Raw genomic sequence first — 12,983 nt, 5'->3', positions numbered from 1 at the left:
TTATATAGCCTGAGGAATAGGTAATCCACTATATAGCCTGAGGAATAGGTAATCCACTATATAGCCTGCAATAAAGGCTTATTTGGTCATTTCAATATATTATTTTAATACCTTGGTGTAAAAAACCTGCCAAATACTGAATTCACTGGACGGAATTCAAACAAGAGAAAATCTGGCTACAGAGATCAAACAAACCTCTTTCAGGTGTGATCATAGATCATGGGTTTGATTAGAGGTATTTCATGTGTTATCATAGATTTGATATGAGGTCTTTCAGATTTGATCGTAGATCAAAGCTTTGATTTGACGTGTTTTTTTGCAGGTATTATTAAAGATCATAGCTTTAGTCTGAGAGTGCACTGTTTGAATCTAAGATTGTGCACCTTAGAGAGAGACAGATTTCCAGGACAATATTTGACCTCAGCTCAGCTCTGCTGTCTGCAGGAGGGGAATAGATAGCTCTACTGTCTGGGGGAGAGAGCAGGAGGGGAATAGATAGCTCTACTGTCTGGGAGAGAGAGCAGGAGGGGGAATAGATAGCTCTACTGTCTGGGAGAGAGCAGGAGGGGGAATAGATAGCTCTACTGTCTGGGAGAGAGAGCAGGAGGGGGAATAGATAGCTCTACTGTCTGGGGGAGAGAGCAGGAGGGGAATAGATAGCTCTACTGTCTGGGAGAGAGCAGGAGGGGGAATAGATAGCTCTACTGTCTGGGAGAGAGAGCAGGAGGGGGAATAGATAGCTCTACTGTCTGGGAGAGAGAGCAGGAGGGGGAATAGATAGCTCTACTGTCTGGGGAGAGAGAGAGCAGGAGGGGGGAATAGATAGCTCTACTGTCTGGGAGAGAGAGCAGGAGGGGGAATAGATAGCTCTACTGTCTGGGGAGAGAGAGCAGGAGGGGAATAGATAGCTCTACTGTCTGGGGAGAGAGAGCAGGAGGGGGGAATAGATAGCTCTACTGTCTGGGGGAGAGAGCAGGAGGGGGAATAGATAGCTCTACTGTCTGGGAGAGAGAGCAGGAGGGGGAATAGATAGCTCTACTGTCTGGGAGAGAGAGCAGGAGGGGAATAGATAGCTCTACTGTCTGGGGGAGAGAGCAGGAGGGGAATAGATAGCTCTACTGTCTGGGAGAGAGAGCAGGAGGGGAATAGATAGCTCTACTGTCTGGGAAGAGAGCAGGAGGGGAATAGATAGCTCTACTGTCTGGGGGAGAGAGCAGGAGGGGAATAGATAGCTCTACTGTCTGGGGGTAAATTCTATGTGGTCATTTTCAGACAGGATTTTCCCCCGTTCTGTTTTCTTACATGAACGGGTTGTCTGCCAGTCTCGTCTGCCTCAAGCCAAACGTCTCCAAGGAAACCACCCCAACACCCCGACAGCCGAATACACGGGTCCAGAGTGCCCATCTCTCACTCATCCACCCACCGCAGATGAGCACACAGTTTGCTTCCCAAATGAAATGCACCGCTTTTGACCCGTGCCCTTTTGGCCCAAAAAATGGTGTGCCATTTGTGACTAAACCTACAGCCGTCCAAGAGAGAAAATCAAAATCCTGCCACTCTCCTCTAGCAATCTCCACCTCTACTCTCCTCTACCCTCCTCTAGCAATCTCCACCTCTACTCTCCTCTACCCTCCTCTACCCTCCTCTACCCTCCTCTCCTCTCCTCTACCCTCCTCTACTTTCCTCTACTCTCCTCTACCCTCCTCTACCCTCCTCTACTCTCCTCTACCCTCCTCTACCCTCCTCTACCCTCCTCTACTCTCCTCTACCCTCCTCTACTTTCCTCTACTCTCCTCTACCCTCCTCTACCCTCCTCTACTCTCCTCTACCCTCCTCTACCCTCCTCTACCCTCCTCTACTCTCCTCTACTCTCCTCTACCCTCCTCTACTCTCCTCTACTCTCCTCTACCCTCCTCTACTCTCCTCTACTCTCCTCTACCCTCCTCTACCCTCCTCTACTCTCCTCTACCCTCCTCTACCCTCCTCTACTCTCCTCTACCCTCCTCTACCCTCCTCTACTTTCCTCTACTCTCCTCTACCCTCCTCTACCCTCCTCTACTCTCCTCTACCCTCCTCTACCCTCCTCTACCCTCCTCTACTCTCCTCTACTCTCCTCTACCCTCCTCTACTCTCCTCTACTCTCCTCTACCCTCCTCTACTCTCCTCTACTCTCCTCTACCCTCCTCTACCCTCCTCTACTCTCCTCTACCCTCCTCTACCCTCCTCTACCCTCCTCTACTCTCCTCTACTCTCCTCTCTACCCTCCTCTACTCTCCTCTACTCTCCTCTACCCTCCTCTACTCTCCTCTACTCTCCTCTACCCTCCTCTACCCTCCCCTACTCTCCTCTACCCTCCTCTACTCTCCTCTACCCTCCTCTACCCTCCTCTACCCTCCTCTACCCTCCTCTACCCTCCCTCTACTCTCCTCTACCCTCCTCTACTTTCCTCTACTCTCCTCTACCCTCCTCTACCCTCCTCTACTCTCCTCTACCCTCCTCTACCCTCCTCTACTCTCCTCTACCCTCCTCTACTCTCCTCTACCCTCCTCTACCCTCCTCTACTCTCCTCTACCCTCCTCTACCCTCCTCTACCCTCCTCTACTCTCCTCTACTCTCCTCTACTCTCCTCTACAATCCTCTACCCTCCTCTACCCTCCTCTACCCTCCTCTACCCTCCTCTACTCTCATCTACCCTCCTCTACCCTCCTCTACCCTCCTCTACCCTCCTCTACTCTCCTCTACCCTCCTCTACTCTCCTCTACCCTCCTCTACTCTCCTCTACTCTCCTCTACCCTCCTCTACCCTCCTCTACTCTCCTCTACCCTCCTCTACTCTCCTCTACCCTCCTCTACTCTCCTCTACTCTCCTCTACCCTCCTCTACTCTCCTCTACCCTCCTCTACCCTCTACCCTCCTCTACCCTCCTCTACTCTCCTCTACCCTCCTCTAGCAATCTCCACCTCTACTCTCCTCTAGCAATCTCCACCTCTACTCTCCTCTAGCAATCTCCACCTCTACCCTCCTCTAGCAATCTCCACCTCTACTCTCCTCTACCCTCCTCTACCCTCCTCTACTCTCCTCTAGCAATCTACCCTCCTCTACCCTCCTCTACCCAGCTCTCCTCTCCTCTACCCTCCTCTACTCTCCTCTACCCTCCTCCACCCTCCTCTACTCTCCTCTACCCTCCTCCACCCTCCTCTACCCTCCTCTACCCTCCTCTACTCTCCTCTACAATCCTCTACCCTCCTCTACCCTCCTCTACTTTCATCTACCCTCCTCTACCCTCCTCTACCCTCCTCTACCCTCCTCCACCCTCCTCTACCCTCCTCTACCCTCCTCTACCCTCCTCTACCCTCCTCCACCCTCCTCTACCCTCCTCTACCCTCCTCTACCCTCCTCCACCCTCCTCTACCCTCCTCTACCCTCCTCTACCCTCCTCTACCCTCCTCTACCCTCCTCTACTTTCCTCTACCCTCCTCTACCCTCTACCCTCCTCTACCCTCCTCTACCCTCCTCTACTTTCATCTACCCTCCTCTACCCTCCTCCACCCTCCTCTACCCTCCTCTACCCTCCTCTACTTTCATCTACTCTCCTCTACCCTCCTCTACTCTCCTCTACCCTCCTCTACCCTCCTCTACCCTCCTCTACTTTCCTCTACCCTCCTCTACTCTCCTCTACCCTCCTCTACCCTCCTCTACTCTCCTCTACCCTCCTCTACCCTCCTCTACCCTCCTCTACTCTCCTCTGCAGGATTGGACTGATCAACTCCACATTTCAGGAGAGTAGAGTAGAGTAGAGTACAGTACAGTACAGTACAGTACAGTCCCTTAGAGGAGAGTACAGTACAGTAGAGTAGAGTACAGTAGAGTAGAGTACAGTAGAGTAGAGTAGAGTAGAGTAGAGTTCCTTAGAGTAGCTTAGAGTACAGTACAGTAGAGTACAGTAGAGTTCCTTAGAGTAGAGTACAGTATAGTTCAGTAGAGTATAACTGAGTAGTTTACAGAAGAGCAGAGTAGAGTAGAGTACAGTATAGTAGAGTTCACTACAGTAGAGTAGATTACAGAAGAGTAGAGTTCCTTAGAGTAGAGTAGAGTACACTACGGAAGAGTAGAGTGCAGTAGAGTAGAATACAGGAGGGTAGAGTATAGACTAGAGTGCAGTAGAGTAGAGTAGAATAGAGTAGAGTAGAGTACAGAAGAGTAGAGTTCGGTAGAGTAGAGTAGAGTAGAGTAGAGTTCCTTAGGGTAGAGTGGAGTAGAGTAGAGTAGAGTGGAGTGGAGTGGAGGACAGAAGAGTAGAGTTCCTTAGAGTAGAGTAGACTAGAGTAGAGTTCCTTAGAGTAGAGTAGAGTAGAGTAGAGGACAGAAGAGTAGAGTTCCTTAGAGTAGAGTAGAGTAGAGTGGAGTGGAGTGGAGGACAGAAGAGTAGAGTTCCTTAGAGTAGAGTAGAGTAGAGGACAGCAGAGTAGAGTTCCTTAGAGTAGAATAGAGTAGAGTGGAGTGGAGTGGAGGACAGAAGAGTAGTTCCTTAGAGTAGAGTAGAGTAGAGTAGAGTAGAGTAGAGTTCCTTAGAGTAGAGTAGAGTAGAGTAGAGTAGAGTAGAGTGGAGACAGTAGAGTAGAGCTTAGAGTAGAGTAGAGTACAGTAGAGTAGAGTAGAGTTCACTAAATTAGAGTACAGTAGAGTAGAGTAGAGTAGAGTAGAGTAGAGTAGAGTAGAGTACAGTAGAGAAGAGTAGAGTAGAAGTCAATAGAGTAGACTACAGTAGAGTAGAGTTCACTAGAGTAAAGTACAGTAGAAGTCAATAGAGTACAGTAGAGTAGAGTAGGGTACAGTTTAGTAGAGTACAGCACAGTAGAGTACAGTAGAGTACAGTAGAATAGAGTAGAGTAGAGTACAGTAGAGTACAGTAGAGTGGAGTAGAGTAGAGTACAGTAGAGTAGAGTAGAGTAGAGTACAGTAGAGTACAGTAGAGTACAGTAGAGTTCCTTAGAGTAGAGTACAGTATAGTTCAGTAGAGTATAACTGAGTAGTTTACAGAAGAGCAGAGTAGAGTAGAGTACAGTATAGTAGAGTTCACTACAGTAGAGTAGATTACAGAAGAGTAGAGTTCCTTTGAGTAGAGTTCCTTAGAGTAGAGTACACTGCAGAAGAGTAGAGTGCAGTAGAGTAGAATACAGGAGGGTAGAGTATAGACTAGAGTGCAGTAGAGTAGAGTAGAATAGAGTAGAGTAGAGTACAGAAGAGTAGAGTTCGGTAGAGTAGAGTAGAGTAGAGTAGAGTAGAGTTCCTTAGGGTAGAGTGGAGTAGAGTAGAGTAGAGTGGAATGGAGTGGAGGACAGAAGAGTAGAGTTCCTTAGAGTAGAGTAGACTAGAGTAGAGTAGAGTTCCTTAGAGTAGAGTAGAGTAGAGGACAGAAGAGTAGAGTTCCTTAGAGTAGAGTAGAGTAGAGTGGAGTGGAGTGGAGGACAGAATAGTAGAGTTCCGTAGAGTAGAGTAGAGTAGAGTAGAGTAGAGTACAGTAGAGTAGAGTACAGTAGAGTAGAGTAGAGTACAGTAGAGTAGAGTAGAGTACAGTAGAGTACAGTAGAGTAGAGTAGAGTAGAGTACAGTAGAGTAGAGTAGAGTACAGTAGAGAAGAGTAGAGTAGAAGTCAATAGAGTAGACTACAGTAGAGTAGAGTAGAGTTCACTAGAGTAAAGTACAGTAGAAGTCAATAGAGTACAGTAGAGTAGAGTAGGGTAGAGTTTAGTAGAGTACAGCACAGTAGAGTACAGTAGAGTAGAGTACAGTACAGTAGAGTACAGTACAGTAGAGTAGAGTACAGTAGAGTAGAGTACAGTAGAGTACAGTAGTAGAGTAGAGTAGAGTACAGTAGAGTACAGTACAGTACAGTAGAGTACAGTAGAGTACAGTAGAGTTCCTTAGAGTAGAGTACAGTAGAGTTCAGTAGAGTATAACTGAGTAGTTTACAGAAGAGCTGAGTAGAGTAGAGTACAGTATAGTAGAGTTCACTACAGTAGAGTAGATTACAGAAGAGTAGAGTTCCTTAGAGTAGAGTTCCTTAGAGTAGAGTAGAGTACACTACAGAAGAGTAGAGTGCAGTAGAGTAGAATACAGGAGGGTAGAGTATAGACTAGAGTGCAGTAGAGTAGAGTAGAATAGAGTAGAGTAGAGTACAGAAGAGTAGAGTTCGGTAGAGTAGAGTAGAGTAGAGTAGAGTAGAGTAGAGTAGAGTTCCTTAGGGTAGAGTGGAGTAGAGTAGAGTAGAGTGGAGTGGAGGACAGAAGAGTAGAGTTCCTTAGAGTAGAGTAGACTAGAGTAGAGTAGAGTTCCTTAGAGTAGAGTAGAGTAGAGTAGAGGACAGAAGAGTAGAGTTCCTTAGAGTAGAGTAGAGTAGAGTGGAGTGGAGTGGAGGACAGAAGAGTAGAGTTCCTTAGAGTAGAGTAGAGTAGAGGACAGAAGAGTAGAGTTCCTTAGAGTAGAGTAGAGTAGAGTGGAGTGGAGTGGAGGACAGAAGAGTAGAGTTCCTTAGAGTAGAGTAGAGTAGAGTAGAGTAGAGTAGAGTAGAGGACAGAAGAGTAGAGTAGAGTAGAGTTCCTTAGAGTAGAGTAGAGTAGAGTACAGTACAGTACAGTAGAGTAGAGTAGAGTAGAGTACAGTAGAGTAGAGTAGAGTAGAGTTCACTAAATTAGAGTACAGTAGAGTAGAGTAGAGTAGAGTAGAGTAGAGTAGAGTACAGTAGAGAAGAGTAGAGTAGAAGTCAATAGAGTAGACTACAGTAGAGTAGAGTAGAGTTCACTAGAGTAAAGTACAGTAGAAGTCAATAGAGTAGAGTAGAGTAGACTAAAGTAGAGTACAGTAGAAGTCAATAGAGTACAGTAGAGTAGAGTAGGGTAGAGTTTAGTAGAGTACAGCACAGTAGAGTACAGTACAGTAGAGTACAGTAGAGTACAGTAGAGTAGAGTACAGTCGAGTAGAGTACAGTAGAGTAGAGTAGAGTACAGTACAGTAGAGTACAGTAGAGTACAGTAGAGTACAGTAGAGTGGAGTAGAGTAGAGTACAGTAGAGTAGAGTACAGTAGAGTAGAGTACAGTAGAGTAGCGTACAGTACAGTAGAGTAGAGTACAGTAGAGTACAGTAGAGTGGAGTAGAGTAGAGTACGGTAGAGTACAGTAGAGTGGAGTAGAGTAGAGTAGAGTACAGTACAGTAGAGTACAGTGCAGTAGAGTACAGTAGAGTACAGTAGAGTACAGTAGAGTACAGTAAGCATATGAGAGAGACTCCATTTATGGTGCTGAATTCAGACCCAACTACATCCCAAATGGCATCCTATTGCCCTGTGGGCTCTGATCTAAAGTAGTGCACTATATAGGGAATATGGGCCCTGGTCAACAGTAGTGCACTATATAGAGAATAGGGCTCTGGTCAACAGTAGTGCACTATATAGGGAATAGGGCTCCAATTCCTAGTAACGCTACTGAGGGAGGATGATACATCAGGAATGAAGGAGAAGCCCTGTTCTATAGGTTCACATTGAGGGATACAAACTCCCAGTACCTACAGCTGTACATACCCTAGTCTTACAGTACAGAGAACTGTACATACCCTAGACTCCCAGTACCTACAGCTGTACATACCCTAGACTCCCAGTCAGACAGCTGTACATACCCTAGACTTACAGTACAGACAGATGTACATACCCTAAACTCCCAGTACCTATAGCTGTACATACCCTAAACTCCCAGTACCTATAGCTGTACATACCCTAAACTTACAGTACAGAGAGCTGTACATACCCTAGACTTACAGTACAGACAGATGTACATACCCTAAACTCCCAGAACCTACAGCTGTACATACCCTAGTCTTACAGTACAGACAGCTGTACATACCCTAGACTCCCAGTACCTATAGCTGTACATACCCTAGACTCCCAGTACCTCCAGCTGTACATACCCTAAACTCCCAGTACCTACAGCTGTACATACCCTAAACTCCCAGTACCTACAGCTGTACATACCCTAAACTCCCAGTACCTACAGCTGTACATACCCTAAACTCCCAGTACCTACAGCTGTGCATACCCTAAACTCCCAGTACCTCCAGCTGTACATACCCTAAACTCCCAGAACCTACAGCTGTACATACCCTAGTCTTACAGTACAGACAGATGTACATACCCTAAACTCCCAGAACCTACAGCTGTACATACCCTAGTATTACAGTACAGACAGCTGTACATACCCTAAACTCCCAGAACCTACAGCTGTACATACCCTAAACTCCCAGTACCTACAGCTGTACATACCCTAAACTCCCAGAACCTACAGCTGTACATACCCTAGACTCCCAGTACCTATAGCTGTACATACCCTAGACTCCCAGTACCTACAGCTGTACATACCCTAGTCTTACAGTACAGACAGATGTACATACCCTAGTCTCCCAGTACCTACAGCTGTGCATACCCTAAACTCCCAGTACCTACAGCTGTGCATACCCTAAACTCCCAGTCAGACAGCTGTACATACCCCAAACTCCCAGTACCTACAGCTGTGCATACCCTAAACTCCCAGTACCTACAGCTGTGCATACCCTAAACTCCCAGTACCTATAGCTGTACATACCCTAGTCTTACAGTACAGACAGCTGTACATACCTTAGACATCTGGTACATACAAAACACTAATGCACATGAGGACACTACCTACTCTTGAGTTTGTGCACAGATATAATGGAACAACAAATATGTCACAGTTACTGAATATATAAAAGCTCATTCAAAACATTACTGTGTGATGTTTCTTTAAGACTCGGTTCACCTGTTTATATGTAGAGAGAGAGAGAGAACACAACGGATTCCTTGGTTTCAGACATGCACGCAGGGACACATGCTCTGATCATAATGCTGGGATGCATTATGTTGGTAACAGTAGCTTCCTGATTCCCACGACACAATAACCTCAGGAACAAGTTCAATACCAACAAACTGAAACCCTGAACCAATTTCTCCTCTGTTTCATTAATACCTAAACAAAATGCAGAACAGCATAGTGCATCAGTTTAAGACTATGATTTGGAATGGAAGAGAATCACATAATTGAATTCGGGGTAAATTCGTTTCTATGGACCGGTGTCGTAACTGCAAGCTGGGCGGAGCGACAAGCGGGAAGCAACAAATATTCATACAGGAAGTAGACGAACGTTCGCACAGGAAACAGGAAGTAGTCAACGACAACAAGGCCAACTCACCAGTCATGTCAGGAGGGAATGCAGCGAAGGGTTCTGAAAGAAAGAGAAAGACTAAATTGTATTGAATAGGCAATGCCATTCTGATCAACATACTACAGTATACTACTACAATATAGGCTACATTATATGGTACAGCAACAAAATAAACTCAAATTGGACACCATTTTAGGAATGTATTCCTTTTTCTGGTTGGCAGTTACTGAAGGTGAGACAGAGTGGAAGGTGAGACCTGGAGAGGAAGGTGAGACTGAGAGAGGAAGGTGAGACTGAGAGAGGAAGGTGAGACTGAGAGAGGAAGGTGAGACTTAGAGAGGAAGGTGAGACTGAGGGGAGAGAGGAAGATGAGACTGAGAGGAGAGAGGAAGGTGTCTAGCCCCAGTAGTTTGACTGTTAGACTGAGAGGAGAGAGGAAGATGAGACTGAGAGAAGAGAGGAAGAGAGGAGAACTGAGATTTGCAGCTGTTTAACGGCTGCTGAGAGGAGGAGGAGGAGGAGGAGGAGGAGGAGGAGGAGGACGTCTGATGGAACATATCATAAGGTGTATTTAGAACGAGGGTGGATCTGTGGAATGAATGGGTGGATTACTGAGACAATTATCCAGAGCAGCAGAGACAGGCAGGTGGGTTTCTCTTGGCAGGACTGACTGGGCTGACCGTGTGTTGCTAAAGATGAACTGCATTCATTGATAAGAATGTTCCCGGTCGACTCAGCTGGCTGCGTGAAGGAACACAGCGTGAATCTACTTCATACTGGTGAAAGTCATGAAGGAGAGAGTCAAAATGGAGGAGGGAGTCAAATGGAGGGAGTCAAATGAAGGAGGGAGTCAAATGGAGGAGGGAGTCAAATGGAGGAGGGAGTCAAATGAAGGAGAGATTCAAATGAAGGAGGGAGTCAAATGAAGGAGGGAGTCAAATGAAGGATGGAATCAAATGGAGGAGGGAGTCAAATGGAGGAGGGAGTCAAATGAAGGAGGGAGTCAAATGAAGGATGGAATCAAATGGAGGAGGGAGTCAAATGGAGGAGGGAGTCAAATGAAGGAGGGAGTCAAATGGAGGAGGGAGTCAAATGAAGGAGGGAGTCAAATGGAGGAGGGAGTCAAATGGAGGAGGGAGTCAAATGGAGGAGGGAGTCAAATGGAGGAGGGAGTCAAATGGAGGAGGGAGTCAAATGGAGGAGGGAGTCAAATGGAGGAGGGAGTCAAATGAAGGAGGGAGTCAAATGAAGGAGGGAGTCAAATGGAGGAGGGAGTCAAATGAAGGAGAGAGTCAAAATGAAGGAGGGAGTCAAATGGAGGAGGGAGTCAAATGAAGGAGGGAGTCAACTGGAGGAGGGAGTCAAAATGAAGGAGAGAGTCAAATGAAGGAGAGTCAAATGAAGGAGAGAGTTAAATGAAGGAGGGAGTCAAATGAAGGAGAGAGTCAAATGAAGGATAGAGTCAAAATAAAGGAGAGAGTCAAATGAAGGAGGGAGTCAAATGAAAGACAGAGTCAAATGGAGGGAGTCAAATGGAGGAGGGAGTCAAAATGAAGGAGAGAGTCAAATGAAGAAGAGAGTCAAATGAAGAAGAGAGTCAAATGAAGGAGGGAGTCAAATGAAGGAGGGAGTCAAATGGAGGAGGGAGTCAAATGGAGGAGAGAGTCAAATGGAGGAGAGAGTCAAATGAAGGAGAGAGTCAAATGAAGGAGGGAGTCAAATGGAGGAGAGAGTCAAATGAAGGACAGGGGACAGACACATCCTAAATGTCTAGGTATATATTTTGATGGTATCCTGATAGGGAGTCTAGTATCTACTGTACTGTGACTGAGAGGGAGTCTAGTATCTACTGTACTGTGACTGAGAGAGAGTCTAGTATCTACTGTACTGTGACTGAGAGTCTAGTATCTACTGTACTGTGTCTGAGAGAGAGAGAGTCTAGTATCTACTGTACTGTGTCTGAGAGTCTAGTATCTACTGTACTGTGTTTGAGAGGGAGTCTAGTATCTACTGTACTGTGACTGAGAGTCTAGTATCTACTGTACTGTGTCTGAGAGAGAGAGAGTCTAGTATCTACTGTACTGTGTCTGAGAGTCTAGTATCTACTGTACTGTGTTTGAGAGGGAGTCTAGTATCTACTGTACTGTGACTGAGAGTCTAGTATCTACTGTACTGTGTCTGAGAGGGAGTCTAGTATCTACTGTACTGTGACTGAGAGTCTAGTATCTACTGTACTGTGTCTGAGAGAGAGAGAGAGTCTAGTATCTACTGTACTGTGTCTGAGAGAGAGAGAGTCTAGTATCTACTGTACTGTGACTGAGAGTCTAGTATCTACTGTACTGTGTCTGAGAGTCTAGTATCTACTGTACTGTGACTGAGAGGGAGTCTAGTATCTACTGTACTGTGACTAAGAGTCTAGTATCTACTGTACTGTGACTGAGAGTCTAGTATCTACTGTACTGTGTCTGAGAGAGAGTCTAGTATCTACTGTACTGTGACTGAGAGTCTAGTATCTACTGTACTGTGTCTGAGAGAGAGAGAGTCTAGTATCTACTGTACTGTGACTGAGAGTCTAGTATCTACTCTACTGTGACTGAGAGGGAGTCTAGTATCTACTGTACTGTGTCTGAGAGGGAGTCTAGTATCTACTGTACTGTGACTGAGAGGGAGTCTAGTATCTACTGTACTGTGTCTGAGAGGGAGTCTAGTATCTACTGTACTGTGACTGAGAGTCTAGTATCTACTGTACTGTGTCTGAGAGAGAGAGAGTCTAGTATCTACTGTACTGTGTCTGAGAGTCTAGTATCTACTGTACTGTGACTGAGAGGGAGTCTAGTATCTACTGTACTGTGACTGAGAGTCTAGTATCTACTGTACTGTGAATGAGAGTCTAGTATCTACTGTACTGTGTCTGAGAGAGAGTCTACTATCTACTGTACTGTGTCTGAGAGAGAGTCTAGTATCTACTGTACTGTGTCTGAGAGGGAGAGTCTAGTATCTACTGTACTGTGTCTGAGATGGAGGGAGTCTAGTATCTACTGTACTGTGACTGAGAGAGAGTCTAGTATCTACTGTACTGTGACTGAGAGAGAGTCTAGTATCTACTGTACTGTGTCTGAGAGAGAGTCTAGTATCTACTGTACTGTGACTGAGAGGCTAGTATCTATTGCACTGTGTCTGAGAGGGAGTCTAGTATCTACTGTACTGTGTCTGAGAGTCTAGTATCTACTGTACTGTGACTGAGAGAGAGTCTAGTATCTACTGTACTGTGACTGGGCGAGAGTCTAGTATCTACTGTACTGTGTCTGAGAGAGAGTCTAGTATCTACTGTACTGTGACTGAGAGGGAGTCTAGTATCTACTGTACTGTGACTGAGAGTCTAGTATCTACTGTACTGTGTCTGAGAGAGAGAGAGTCTAGTATCTACTGTACTGTGACTGAGAGGGAGTCTAGTATCTACTGTACTGTGACTGAGAGAGAGTCTAGTATCTACTGTACTGTGACTGAGAGTCTAGTATCTACTGTACTGTGATTGAGAGAGAGTCTAGTATCTACTGTACTGTGTCTGAGAGAGAGTCTAGTTTCTACTGTACTGTTTCTGAGAGAGAGTCTAGTATCTACTGTACTGTGACTGAGAGTCTAGTATCTACTGTACTGTGACTGAGAGTCTAGTATCTACTGTACTGTGTCTGAGAGAGAGTCTAGTATCTACTGTACTGTGTCTGAGAGAGAGTCTAGTATCTACTGTACTGTGT

The 12,983-nt window shown here is 45.9% G+C and overlaps 1 protein-coding gene across 2 annotated transcripts in view; it reads right to left on the bottom strand.

Moving 5' to 3' along the window:
* The window catches only part of LOC106582529 (neuropilin-2), a 244,879-nt gene that overhangs the window by 18,418 nt on the left and 213,478 nt on the right, over positions 1 to 12,983 (bottom strand). For both annotated transcript variants that reach the window (XM_045704914.1, XM_045704915.1), the window contains exon 16: positions 9,256 to 9,288. In XM_045704914.1, the coding sequence (XP_045560870.1) occupies positions 9,256 to 9,288 (33 nt within the window). The remainder of the gene's footprint in view (positions 1 to 9,255; positions 9,289 to 12,983) is intronic.

The sequence above is a fragment of the Salmo salar genome, chromosome ssa21 (assembly GCF_905237065.1).
Source record: "Salmo salar chromosome ssa21, Ssal_v3.1, whole genome shotgun sequence".
NCBI classification, from domain to species: Eukaryota; Metazoa; Chordata; class Actinopteri; order Salmoniformes; family Salmonidae; genus Salmo; species Salmo salar.
This window is presented reverse-complemented; position numbering and strand designations above follow the sequence as displayed.